At 41.9% G+C, this 14,934-nt stretch overlaps 1 protein-coding gene across 1 annotated transcript in view; it reads left to right on the forward strand.

Moving 5' to 3' along the window:
* Window positions 1–4,025: 4,025 nt before the first annotated feature.
* The window catches only part of LOC128692689 (mRNA decay activator protein ZFP36L1), a 276,448-nt gene continuing 265,539 nt past the window's right edge, over window positions 4,026–14,934 (forward strand). The window contains exon 1 of the mRNA XM_053781985.2: window positions 4,026–4,182. Coding sequence (XP_053637960.1) covers window positions 4,135–4,182 — 48 coding nt within the window. The 5' untranslated portion in view covers window positions 4,026–4,134. The remainder of the gene's footprint in view (window positions 4,183–14,934) is intronic.

Below are 14,934 nucleotides of genomic sequence, written 5' to 3' on the forward strand. Positions count from 1 at the left end.
TCTGAAGCATGCACTAGATGATTGTGTCACTGCCTCTCTGAAGCATGCACTAGATGATTGTGTCACTGCCTCTCTGAAGCATGCACTAGATGATTGTGTCACTGCCTCTCTGAAGCATGTACTAGATGATTGTGTCAATGCCTCTCTAAAGCATGCACTAGATGATTGTGTCACTGCCTATCTGAAGCATTCACTAGATGATTGTGTCACTGCCTCTCTGAAGCATGTACTAGATGATTGTGTCACTGCCTCTCTGAAGCATGCACTAGATGATTGTGTCACTGCCTCTCTGAAGCATGCACTAGATGATTGTGTCACTGCCTCTCTGAAGCATGCACTAGATGATTGTGTCACTGCCTCTCTGAAGCATGCACTAGATGATTGTGTCACTGCCTCTCTGAAGCATGTACTAGATGATTGTGTCAATGCCTCTCTAAAGCATGCACTAGATGATTGTGTCACTGCCTATCTGAAGCATGCACTAGATGATTGTGTCACTGCCTCTCTGAAGCATGTACTAGATGATTGTGTCACTGCCTCTCTGAAGCATGCACTAGATGATTGTGTCACTGCCTCTCTGAAGCATGCACTAGATGATTGTGTCACTGCCTCTCTGAAGCATGCACTAGATGATTGTGTCACTGCCTCTCTGAAGCATGTACTAGATGATTGTGTCAATGCCTCTCTGAAGCATGCACTAGATGATTGTGTCACTGCCTCTCTGAAGCATGCACTAGATGATTGTGTCACTGCCTCTCTGAAGCATGCACTAGATGATTGTGTCACTGCCTCTCTGAAGCATGTACTAGATGACTATGTCACTGCCTCTCTGAAGCATGCACTAGATGATTGTGTCACTGCCTCTCTCAATCATGCACTAGATGATTTTGTCACTGCCTCTCTGAAGCATGCACTAGATGATTGTGTCACTGCCTCTCTGAAGCATGCACTAGATGATTGTGTCACTGCCTCTCTGAAGCATGCACTAGATGACTGTGTCACTGCCTCTCTGAAGCATGCACTAGATGATTGTGTCACTGCCTCTCTGAAGCATGCACTAGATGATTGTGTCACTGCCTCTCTGAAGCATGCACTAGATGATTGTGTCACTGCCTCTCTGAAGCATGTACTAGATGATTGTGTCACTGCCTCTCTGAAGCATGTACTAGATGATTGTGTCACTGCCTCTCTGAAGCATGTACTAGATGATTGTGTCACTGCCTCTCTGAAGCATGTACTAGATGATTGTGTCACTGCCTCTCTGAAGCATGCACTAGATGATTGTGTCACTGCCTCTCCGAAGCATGCACTAGATGATTGTGTCACTGCCTCTCTGAAGCATGCACTAGATGATTGTGTCACTGCCTCTCTCAATCATGCACTAGATGATTGTGTCACTTCCTCTCTGAAGCATGCACTAGATGATTGTGTCACTGTCTCTCTCAACCATGCACTAGATGATTGTGTCACTGCCTCTCTGAAGCATGCACTAGATGATTGTGTCACTGCCTCTCTCAACCATGCACTAGATGATTGTGTCACTGCCTCTCAACCATGCACTAGATGATTGTGTCACTGCCTCTCTCAACCATGCTGTAGATGATTGTGTCACTGCCTCTCTCAACCATGCACTAGATGATTGTGTCACTGCCTCTCTGAAGCATGTACTAGATGATTGTGTCAATGCCTCTCTGAAGCATGCACTAGATGATTGTGTCACTGCCTCTCTGAAGCATGCACTAGATGATTGTGTCACTGCCTCTCTGAAGCATGCACTAGATGATTGTGTCACTGCTTCCCTTAAGCATGCACTAGATGATTGTGTCACTGCCTCTCTCAAGTATGCACTAGATGATTGTGTCACTGCCTCTCAACCATGCACTAGATGATTGTGTCACTGCCTCTCTCAACCATGCTGTAGATGATTGTGTCACTGCCTCTCTCAATCATGCACTAGATGATTGTGTCACTGCCTCTCTGAAGCATGCACTAGATGTTTGTGTCACTGCCTCTCTGAAGCATGCACTAGATGATTGTGTCACTGCCTCTCTGAAGCATGCACTAGATGATTGTGTCACTGCCTCTCTGAAGCATGCACTAGATGATTGTGTCACTGCTTCCCTTAAGCATGCACTAGATGATTGTGTCACTGCCTCTCTCAAGTATGCACTAGATGATTGTGTCACTGCCTCTCTGAAGCATGCACTAGATGATTGTGTCACTGCCTCTCTGAAGCATGCACTAGATGATTGTGTCACTGCCTCTCTGAAGCATGCACTAGATGATTGTGTCACTGCCTCTCTGAAGCATGCACTAGATGATTGTGTCACTGCCTCTCTGAAGCATGCACTAGATGATTGTGTCACTGCCTCTCTGAAGCATGCACTAGATGATTGTGTCACTGCCTCTCTGAAGCATGCACTAGATGATTGTGTCACTGCCTCTCTCAAGTATGCACTAGATGATTGTGTCACTGCCTCTCTGAAGCATGCACTAGATGATTGTGTCACTGCTTCTCTCAAGCATGCACTAGATGATTGTGTCACTGCTTCTCTCAAGCATGCACTAGATGATTGTGTCACTGCTTCTCTCAAGCATGCACTAGATGATTGTGTCACTGCTTCTCTCAAGCATGCACTAGATGATTGTGTCACTGCTTCTCTCAAGCATGCACTAGATGATTGTGTCACTGCTTCTCTCAAGCATGCACTAGATGATTGTGTCACTGCTTCTCTCAAGCATGCACTAGATGATTGTGTCACAGCTTCTTTTAAGCATACAGTCAGTGATTGTGTCAGTACCTCGCTCACGGCCATGCTTAGTTTGACTACGAATATAATATTTTATGCGTTATATACTATATATATATATATATATATATATATATATATATATATATATATATATATATATATGAGAGAGAGAGAGAGAGAGAGAGAGAGAGAGAGAGAGAATGTGGTGTGTATATACACTGAGAGGAGTGTCGCGCTGAATATACACCGAGTTTTGTCTTTACATAGGGATTCAGTTTACTTTAATCTTAATTTAAGGATTAAAATATCCTTGACTGGAGGTACACAGGTCTCATGCAGTTTTAATAAACCTGGCGAAATCGACTGAATTTAAACCTAATAAACCAACCATTAATAAAATACCTTTGTGTGTTTTATAACAATCCATTCTCACACCACGAGTGATAATCGCGTCAACCTTAATGTTTCCGGCCATGTTGAGTCGCCTTCTTACATTGTAACAGGTTTACGTATGTTAAACCTGCACGTTTTACAAGAACGTCTTCACACTGACATTGGTGTCTCATAAGAAAATATAGGAAGTGAAGTAAGGGTGTGTTAGATATAGATTCATATATAAAAAAATGTGTTAATGTATGTAAATAAGACACTGTGGTACTAGGATAAATAATACAAGTCTTATCATTATTTTGTCTGTGTTATATTACACAAGGATATGATGATAAAATTATTTTATTATTATTTTTATGATTATTATTATTATTATTTTATAGGATAGGCGTCGCGTATCTATAAATTATAGACATTGCAGCAAATTACTGTACTGTACTTTTTTTGGAAATACGTCATTCCCCTTCATTTGCTGTCTCTGGCAGCCAATTAAAAAAAGTAATGAATGTTAAAATGACGTCATAAGTGTAACGACCAATCAGTGTGCAGACAACAACAATAACAACTACTCACCAACCAATCAAATTTCAATTTTTTCTCTCGTATTTAGGTGAGGCTAATTCCTTTTTTTTCCTAAGATAATTAAAACTTACGTAAAAACAGTCACTTCAAGGCTAAAAATGACCCAGCAATAATTACCAAAAAGAGTAAATTTAACTCGTCAAGAGAGTGTCATACATGGAGATACATCACGTAGTTTACATTAGAGGGAACATTTAATTTTTTTTGTATGTTAAGTTTTTTTTATCTGTTCGTCTTGGGGAAAAAAAAGTATCTAGGGGTGAGGGTTGTGGCAGCAGGAAGGAGACAGTATGGCGCTGCAGGTGACACAGCCGCATTGCTTTTAGTGTATTTTTTATAGTTTTTATTTCCCCCCTCCCCCGAGTGTAGAGACTTGAAAGTGTGTCTTAAGGGAGAAACCGTCGTTGTGATGTCAGCTTATCCGGTGGATGCTTTGCGTAAAGTCAGGGAGTGTCTGGTAAGTACATTTACGGAGAATTACGACGGAATTTGTGTTCAGTATTCATGGCGGACCGTTAAATGCGTATGAGTCATTTTCCGCTGATTTGTGCTCGAGTTACCCCACTGCTGCTTAGCAGAACCTGGTCATCAGCTCGCACTATAATGCATGCAACTTATGTATTGCAGAATAGGTGTTTCTTGTGGAAATTTTTGTTTTACGTAGTACATAGTTAGCCAGTTGACGCTTGACGTGTTAATAGTCGCTTTACTTGCAGAATGTTAGCAAAGACGCTTATCTACCGATGGAGGAGTAAGGTAAGTTACTAGATTATTTTAAATTGGGTTAAGTGCATTTCGTTAGGCTAGGTTAGTTTTTTCTTAACGTGCATTTCAAATTATCTCCACTGAAACTTAATAATGGCCGAAATCTGCCGATGAGCAGTTGTCTGCATTTTTTTATGTCGAGTTGGGTAGGGATAGAGTTCAGGTGATCGAGTTTTTATGTAAATTCTCCAATATTAAATTGGTTACGTAGTGGAGACAATATTTTGAACCTATAAAAACACTTAAATTAACGTAATCTAACCAAAAAATGTACCTCTGAAGCTAAGTACCAATGGACGAGTCTCCTGATAGGCACAAAATATAACTCTCCATTGCAGAAACCCCTAGATATATTCGAATTTCCGTAATAGGTTGTCGCTAGGCTCAAAATAAGAGCCCTTAAATTCAGTATTGACATGGATCTGATCCGAGGAACGGGAGGGCAGCTTCATTCCCTTGGATCATTATTTAGCAATCATCGAGGTATCCCATCATAAAAGTTTTTAAATTTGTTGTTTATAGTAGTGCCTCCTTTTATCCATTCCAACATTAACATATTCTTGAATATACTTTCTCTACGTACACCAAATACTGGAGAAATGCACTCTCAGCTGAGTCATCTTGGTGGTGTCTTGGGTTCAGTTTAGTAGAGGTTCTCTCTCATCTCTATTTTACACAGGATTTTACAGGGTTAGATTTAGGATTCCTAATTTTATTTAGAAGCTAAGAGCTGTTACCTACATCAGCTCATTTAAAACCTTTTTATTATAAGGAATACAGATAGGGAACAGGATGAAGTTGGAGCCATCTGTGGACCAGCAATTTCATTGGGTTAGCCCACTTTTTCGTTGATATCATTACGCTATACGAATATATTCCAGACCGGTCATCCTAGGAATAAATGATCTAAGATGTAGCGTTGTTCTGGTTCTAGAAGGGTGCAGTCAGTGAAGTTGCTGCTTGCCCCGTCTTGTGTAGAAGCTCGCTTCTCGCTGCCCTCGGAGTGGAGCCAAGTGTGGTACTTTGACAGTATTGGCCTCGTCAATAACAGTAAGGTCGCGCACATCCCTCCGGTGCTGAAGGCTCTGCAAAATGAGAGATTTACCCAGGCTGGGCCCAAGCAAGAAAGGAGGCGTCTTGCTCTGTTCTCTACTCAAGAAGTCGCAGATGAGATGGGAGGCAGGCAGTCCAAGAAAGTGGAGCATACTCAAGGTGTGAGCTTGTTTCTCGTACACAATCTTCCAGCCTCTACTGTCGAGCAAATATGAAATCGTCGAAGTGCATAGATCAAAGCTTCCTGGCCGCCTTGTTTGCAAGATTTACAACTTCGTTCATGGTCAGATTTCACCCCAAGGATATCAACTTCGTCCCCAGGTACCAACACACTCCCATTCATACTTATTACTGCTCCACCATTACCATCAGGGTGCCTAGAAACCACCATTTATGTTTTCTCTTCAATATTTATTTTTCTCATTCATGCTTTCTCCTCATTCTTCTCTCATTTCTCATTCTTCTCTCATTTCTTCTCATTCTTCTCCCTTCACGCTTCTCTCTCCACGCTTCTCTCTCCTCTCTTCACTCTTCCTTCTCTCTCCTCTCTTCACTCTTCCTTCTCTCTCCTCTCTTCACTCTTCCTTCTCTCTCCTCTCTTCACTCTTCCTTCTCTCTCCTCTCTTCACTCTTCCTTCTCTCTCCTCTCTTCACTCTTCCTTCTCTCTCCTCTCTTCACTTCCTCCTCTCTTCACTCTTCCTCCTCTCTTCACTCTTCCTCCTCTCTTCACTCTTCCTCCTCTCTTCACTCTTCCTCCTCTCTTCACTCTTCCTTCTCTCTTCACTCTTCCTTCTCTCTTCACTCTTCCTTCTCTCTTCACTCTTCCTTCTCTCTTCACTCTTCCTTCTCTCTTCACTCTTCCTTCTCTCTCCTCTCTTCCTCCTCTCTCCTCTCTTCCTCCTCTCTCCTCTCTTCCTCCTCTCTCCTCTCTTCCTCCTCTCTTCACTCTTCCTCCTCTCTTCACTCTTCCTCCTCTCTTCACTCTTCCTCCTCTCTTCACTCTTCCTCCTCTCTTCACTCTTCCTCCTCTCTTCACTCTTCCTCCTCTCTTCACTCTTCCTCCTCTCTTCACTCTTCCTCCTCTCTTCACTCTTCCTCCTCTCTTCACTTCCTCCTCTCTTCACTCTTCCTCCTCTCTTCACTCTTCCTCCTCTCTTCCTCCTCTCTTCACTCTTCCTCCTCTCTTCACTCTTCCTCCTCTCTTCACTCTTCCTCCTCTCTTCACTCTTCCTCCTCTCTTCACTCTTCCTTCTCTCTTCACTCTTCCTTCTCTCTTCACTCTTCCTTCTCTCTTCACTCTTCCTTCTCTCTTCACTCTTCCTTCTCTCTTCACTCTTCCTTCTCTCTTCACTCTTCCTTCTCTCTTCACTCTTCCTTCTCTATTCACTCTTCCTTCTCTATTCACTCTTGTCTCCTCACTCTTCACTCTTGTCTCCTCACTCTTCACTCTTGTCTCCTCACTCTTCACTCTTGTCTCCTCACTCTTCACTCTTGTCTCCTCACTCTTCACTCTTGTCTCCTCACTCTTCTTTCTCTTCTCTCTTCACTCTTCTTTCTCTTCTCTCTTCACTTTTCTTTCTCTTCTCTCTTCACTCTTCTTTCTCTTCTCTCTTCACTCCTCTCTCTTCTCTCTCTTCACTCTCTTCACTCTTCTCTCTCCTCTTCACTCTTCTCTCTCCTCTTCACTCTTCTCTCTCTTCACTCTCCTCTTCACTCTTCTCTCCTGTCTTCACACACTTTTCACTCTTCTCTCTCTCCTCTCTTCACTCTCCCCTCTCTCTCCTCTCTCTCTCTCCTCTCTCTCCTCTCCTCTCTCTCTCTCCTCTCTCTCTCCTCTCTCTCTCCTCTCTCTCTCCTCTCTCTCTCTCTCTCCTCTCTCTCTCTCTGTCTCTCTCTCTCTCTCTCTCTCTCTCTCTCTCTCTCTCTCTCTCTCTCTCTCTCTCTCTCTCTCTCTCTCTCTCTCTCTCTCTCTCTCTCTCTCTCTCTCTCCTCTCTCTCCTCTCTCTCTCTCCTCTCTCTCTCTCCTCTCTCTCTCTCTCTCTCCTCTCTCTTCACTCCTCTCTCCTCTCTCTTCACTCCTCTCCTCTCTCTCTCTCTCTCCTCTCTCCTTCTCTCTCTCTCTCCTCCTCTCCTCTTCTCCTCCTCTCTCCTCTCCTCTCTCCTCTCTCTCCTCTCTCTCTCTCCTCTCCTCTCTCCTCTCTCTTCACTCCTCCTCTCTCCTCTCTTCACTCCTCTTCACTCCTCTCTCCACTCCTCTCCTCTCTCCTCTCCTCTCTCCTCTCTCCTCTCTCTCCACTCCTCTCTCCTCTCTCTCCACTCCTCTCTCCTCTCTCTCCACTCCTCTCTCTCCCACTCCTCTCTCTCTCCCACTCCTCTCTCTCTCCCACTCCTCTCTCTCCCACTCCTCTCTCTCTCTCTCACTCCTCTCTCTCTCCCACTCCTCTCTCTCTCCCACTCCTCTCTCTCTCCCACTCCTCTCTCTCTCCCACTCCTCTCTCCCACTCCTCTCTCCCACTCCTCTCTCTCTCCACTCGTCTCTCTCCACTCCTCTCTCTCCACTCCTCCTCTCTCTCCACTTCCTCCTCTCTCTCCACTCCTCCTCTCTCTCCCACTCCTCCTCTCTCTGCCACTCCTCCTCTCTCTCCACTCCTCCTCTCTCTCCACTCCTCCTCTCTCTCCACTCCTCCTCTCTCTCCACTCCTCCTCTCTCTCCACTCCTCCTCTCTCTCCACTCCTCCTCTCTCTCCACTCCTCCTCTCTCTCCACTCCTCTCTCTCCTCCTCTCTCTCCACTCCTCCACTCTCTCCACTCCTCTCTCTCACTCCCCCTCTCTCTCACTCCTCTCTCTCCACTCCTCTCTCTCCACTCCTCTCTCCACTCCTCTCTCCACTCCTCTCTCTCCACTCCTCTCTCTCCACTCCTCTCTCTCCACTCCTCTCTCTCCACTCCTCTCTCTCCACTCCTCTCTCTCCACTCCTCTCTCTCCACTCCTCTCTCTCCACTCCTCTCTCTCCACTCCTCTCTCTCCACTCCTCTCTCTCCACTCCTCTCTCTCCACTCCTCTCTCTCCACTCTTCTCTCTCCACTCCTCTCTCTCCACTCCTCTCTCTCCACTCCTCTCTCTCCACTCTCTCCACTCTCTCCACTCTCTCCACTCTCTCCACTCTCTCCTCTCTTCACTCTCTCCTCTCTTCACTCTCTCCTCTCTTCACTCTCTCCTCTCTTCACTCTCTCCTCTCTTCACTCTCTCTTCACACTCTCCTCTCTTCACTCTCTCCTCTCTTCACTCTCTCCTCTCTTCACTCTCTCCTCTCTTCACTCTCTCCTCTCTTCACTCTCTCCTCTCTTCACTCTCTCCTCTCTTCACTCTCTCCTCTCTCTCCTCTCTTCACTCTCTCCTCTCTTCACTCTCTCCTCTCTTCACTCTCTCCTCTCTTCACTCTCTCCTCTCTTCACTCTCTCCTCTCTTCACTCTCTCCTCTCTTCACTCTCTCCTCTCTTCACTCTTCTCTCTTCACTCTTCTCTCTTCACTCTTCTCTCTTCACTCTCCTCTCTTGTGCAACATATGGGTATCTTTATTCTGGACAGATTACCTCAAACTACTACTCGTCTTCCACCTTTCTCAGCATTGGACTGAAGCCACTGGGTGGCGAAACTTTTCCAGAATAGAGATACCCAAATGTTGCCCAAGTCTCGTTTATCAAACCTTGTATGCACACCCGATATTGGTTTCTCCATGTATATATTTTTATTAGTAGTAGTATTAATTATTATTAATTACATATTTGATTTTATTATTTTTGCAGTTTTTAATGGCAAGAAAAGCTTTTGTGGGAGACGTAGGATAAATTCCGTGATCAGCTATAACACGATCAAACCATCCCTAGTAAAAAAAAAAAATTAAGCCTCCTGGATGTTCGGTTGCAGAGTGAGCAAGTTACACCATTTCAGGTATCCTATACTTTGGGATGAAATTTGGTGTCAGGATTGTTAGCTCCGTTATCATCCTTGGGAATGCAACTAGTAAGAGCATATTGTGCCCAGGAATTAGTTTTTTATACAATGTTTTGTACCCGTGTAAATTATTTGTGCGCATCAGCAGTAAATGTACGTCATAAAGATAAAAGTTCGAAATATAGCTTAATATTTGATTAATTTGCTATTTTTTATTTTGTATTAGTTTCGACTCAAGCGCGAAAATAACGGCCGTTTGATTTTGAGGCTTAAATTTAAATGCGCATTTATTTAGGGAAAGAAAGCTTGGCCTTGAACATAATTCACAAGAGTATGTTGGCTGAGATATGACAGAGCGCCATATATGATGTCTCCTCACCAGTGTTGAAGCATGTTATGTATTTCTTAGCTGTATTTACAATGGTGATCACACACTTAAAAAGTAAATAAAAAAAAAATTAAATGAGCGAACTGGTAAAAATTTAAAAATTACATTAAACTTGTTTAATTTGTTTTATACCAATATTTTGGCGTGACAGGGGCTTCTCTCCAAGCCCAAAGAATCTATTAAAGCTCCAAAACAATGAGAAGACAGTATATCGCCTGACACACTTTGTTGAGGCCCAAATGATGCAGTGTATTGAACACCGGAAATTCTAGGGGAGCAACTTTAGCGGGTTGCTCAAGGTTGATGTGTGGTTAGCCTGGTGTTGCTTCTTGTTCTTAGTGCCCTGTCTTGAAGCCAGCTTGCTGTTTATCCTGTTCCTCAGCCGTGCTTCTTCGACCACTTTGTTTGCTTACCTGACCATCTGGAGCATTTTTCTCGTTACTGTTAGGATTAAAGTTTATCGACTATGTACGAGTCCGTAATGATGCAATTCACATGTGTGTGGGGGAGAAGGGGGTGCGTACTTGCTTGCTTATACACGTACCCGAGTATGTATACTCAGAATCTTGCCATTCTTTTTCTTTACTGAAATATTTGTTGGTATATGTTTAAGTTTGTGCAAAATTTTTTTGACTTGAGTTGCTATATGATGCTGATGTCGCTTAGGTAAGCAGCTCTGAAGTTGCTATTGTATTAGCTCAAGGTTACCTTACTGTAAGTCTCATGCATGTTACAAAAACAATTTTGCTTCCTTAAACTAAGTTTTGCTTGTTTGCCGGGGTAAAGTTGAAGCTTGGTTATGAAAGACGCTTCAGTTTTAGGGTAGTTATTACGAGAGTGGCGCTTGCCCACCAGTGAGGGGGGGGGGGACCTTATCAGTGCATTACCAAGAATAGAAATAACGGGGGCTTAAATAGCCAGTAACGATTTTTTATTTTTTTTTATTTTTGCTTTTGTTATTTTTTTCCGAATTTAGTTTCGTTATTTAATTAGGTTAGTGGAGGTGGTGGTGTGTTCGTCTCCCTCCACCGAAGGAAGGGGGGAGGGGGTCGTCGTAGATGCTGCTGGTGAAGGGTTTTTGATCCAAGGAATTGAAGTCGTTTTCATCCTTGGATAAGCTAATTACCTGCTATTTCTAGGCGATATACGACTTCTACGGATAGAGCGTTTTTCCAAGATATTATAATTTATGCCTACTTAGCGACAGACTAGACGTAATGGATAACTGGTATAGTGATGTAATGTCTAGTGTTATGCATGTTAATATGTAATCTTTAGGGAAGTAAGGTGTTGTGCAACCAGTGTATACGATATGAATGTTCACTGAATGTTTATAGTTTTGTAATATGCAAAGTATGGCTTGTAGTTACATGATCCTTTTCTAGATTAAAGCATACAGAAAGTACAATAGTATTCTGATGCTAGTGCTATTGCATTATGCAATGATTCATTTGTGAATACAAATTACTTATGACCTATAATTTGCATATTGCATACGAATTTAAATATGTAGATGGGGATAATGGAAATACTGACACAGCTAATATAAAATATGATTTGATATACTGTAGTTCATTTTCTTTGGAACATACCTGATTGATTCCCATTCTCATACATTTTAGCCGCTACTGGTTTAAATTTTCCCGTGAATATAATAAGAGTATGTAGTTCATTCAATCAAGAGGAATATTTAGCCTTAAGAGTCGATCCTAACTTGTTGCCACCTCCCTAGTTAAGAACGATAGGAACCTTGTTAAGCTAGGCATAAGAATTAACTGGACGTCTACACTGCAAACTGAATTGTTTGCCATCCTAATGGTTCTAACGCCAACTTATGACACTGAGCATGACTATTATCATTACCGATTCTGTCATCACTGAAGGCTCTTGACTCGTGTAATGACTCCAACAACATGCTCATTGGAGAAACCAGGTATAGATACTCAAAAAATCCGGAAAAAAAGAATTAATGTACAATTGTTATGGATCCCATCACACACTGGATTACTCCTTCATGATAGTTAATGTGTTAGCCAAGAATAGTGCCCTGAAGGATAATGTAGAATATAACTGGTGTATCTGTGTCTAGCATTAGGAATATTAGGGGAGAAGTAAATAATGAAACAATGTTACAGGAATGCAGTTAGAAGCCTGAGTAGATCTATAACCCACTATGATAATATGAATGTAGAAAAGTACATTTATGGTGCAACTTGCAATGTGAGTAGACTGACTGACTTAGGCTTGGTTACAAGCACTTCCGGCAGTTGGGGAGAGAGTAATGGTCAGACCAAATGCACAGTATGTGGCAATCCCTATGATCACTATCTTGAACACTGTGCTTAGTTGTCCACTTGTTGGGCAATATATACAGTATAATAACCTGTGTGCCGTGTCAAGATATCTTATTAATAAAAATAAGATATTAAGCAGATTTCTTAAATCAGCTTGTAACAGATAAATGAACTGTAGATATAAATCCAGATGTGCTCTTGTTAAGAATTTTGTTGCCTAGTTCCTAGGCCTTTTGTGTGTCCGTGTGCTCTAGCGCTACCGTCCATGGCTCTAGCGCTACCGTCCATGGCTCTAGCGCTACCGTCCGTGGATGGATATGGGGTGCCCAATAAACTTAGTCACTTCGGTGGCAAAATCTAATCTAACTTTCCTGAGGCACCATTGAATGAAAGTAAAGCATCGTGGTATACTTATGTTATTATATTAAGATAGTTGCCAATTACTGTAAATAAGATGCTTAGATAACTGGACCTAGACTAAATTAATTCATGCAGGGGTGAAACAATGCTGTGCATAATAATGCTAAACACTATATACACTTTGAGTTGCAGGTGTGATGGTAATTATGGCTAACCAAGAGAGGAATTAAAAGGGAAGTGTAGCTTCTGCAGTTTCCTAGGCCTGTAATATACTGTATTTTGATGAGATAGGCCTAGACTGTTTTAGTGACAGGCAAGGCAAGGTTAAACCGCCTCCCGCTCAGTGCATTAAATCATACAGCTTTATTGTACCTGGAACAGACTCCAGTGTATTATGGAAAGCTTTATAAATGACAACGTTGCTCTTGGTTTAAAGGCTTAAAAAATGTAAACCAAATGAAACCCCATTTATAGTTTTCTATACAGTAACGTGTCTTATTTATTCCAATAAATTTATTGACAAAATAGAAAAAAATGGCACCCTGAGTTATTTAAGCAGCTGCATAAATAATGGGTTTAGCGCATCCCCTTAAATATGAAAACCACTTGGCCTGAGTCCTCTCGACGAAGTCCAGTTTTCAGTAAACTGTATAGGACTGAGAAAATCCAAATTGGGTGAAAAGTTTCCTTAAATGTCATAAGTGTTGCCACGCATATGTTCACACTAGTCTGTGAGCATTAATATGCCTAGTACTTGTACTTGCTGTATCATGTATTATTTACTGAATTATGAACAGTTTGCAACTGTTTATCGTCCTCTTAACATTGCAAGAGCAACTGAGTACTTAGGCAAAGTCGTGGGGATATCACACTCAAGTCAGCTTAGAAACTGTTGTAGTTTTGTCCCAAAGGTGGTAACAGTTCCACTGTATAATGACGCACTAAAAGATGAAATTCAGAGTGCTCTATTTTAGGACTTAGCAGTTAAATAAGCTTCATTCGGGTTAAATTTTGATGCATTTAGACTTTTTAGTCTTGTTCACATTCATCATGCTAAAAAGATGTACATGCCTGCAAAATGTAACAGAACAAAGCTCGAGGACCCCAGTGGAAGTAAGTTACACAGTTTGACTTAGTGTTATCCTAGGGTAAATCTACTAAATCACCATTATATGCCTACGATAATTGTGTGCATCGTGACAACAGTAGTACAGTCGGTAAAACCTTCAATGGTTACTAGTTAGCTTGAATAAAAATGATATCACTGCAAAGGATATAATTTAAACATGCAGGGAGTATCTTGAAACGTTGGCAGCCAGGCATAGGAAACGCGTGGTTTATGTAATAGTATTCTTTTGTCTACGAGAAATCTGTGCAATACAGTTATTTTTTTCAAGTTTCTGATGTTACTGGCCTGTTCATATCCTTTAACCTTCACTGAGTCTGGACACGGCTGTTGCAAATTCTTTGTAAACACGTACGCTTTCATAAAGCACGGTAGTATTAGAAGTCAGTACGCAACCTATTTATAGAATCACCTACTATATGCAAAATAAACCAGTAGCTGACAATTAAATTTGTGTTAAAAGACAGTATGGTAGAACAATGAGTTCTCACTGGAACGTGTCTTATACCTTGCCTAAGATGGTACGTGACACCCCACACTACATTTCAGGAAATTTTAATGTTACAGTTCCAGGAAATTTCCCAACCCTATTCTCAGAGCTACAGTAAAACATTGGATAAAATTAAAGTATCTTCACCATGATCTAGATCTGGGATTCCAGCGAATTCCTTTATGGAGAAAACATAGCTGATAGTTTTCTCAGTACTAAACTTTTTGACTATAATAAAATAAACATCTCATGTCCTGATTAGTCTCGGGGCCTTCCCCCCCCCCCCAAAGCGCAATATTTCTCACAGTACCATACATGACATTAACACGTGATCAAGTGGGGGCCTTTTACTCCTATAAATGCAATAAGATTTTTCACTAACATTCGTGAATGCTCATTGACAATATGTATTAAACCACATGATCACGGTGTGGGTGGGGAGGGGAATGGTTATATTTAAAAGTTTCCATTCAAATGGGACGTATTGAATGGTAATTGTTGGTAGTAATTACTGGTTGGAGTGAGTGTTGAAGTACACAGTTTCCTTGCGTTTTCCGGCCTTGGTGCTCAAGGCTGGCAGGAAAGTGTGGTATTGCATAAATGGTAATTTTTTTTTTTTTTAGATTTATTTTCAGTATGACATTTTCAATTTAACTAATTTCATGCTGTTCTATTGTAGATGCCAAAGTTACAACGAGGAAATTGTTTTAAAGCTTAGTTTCAAAATGTTTCGATGGCTCCCTTTTTTTTATTATTATTCCACTGTGGTGCACAATG

The sequence above is a fragment of the Cherax quadricarinatus genome, chromosome 30, assembly GCF_038502225.1.
Source record: "Cherax quadricarinatus isolate ZL_2023a chromosome 30, ASM3850222v1, whole genome shotgun sequence".
Classification (NCBI taxonomy): Eukaryota; Metazoa; Arthropoda; class Malacostraca; order Decapoda; family Parastacidae; genus Cherax; species Cherax quadricarinatus.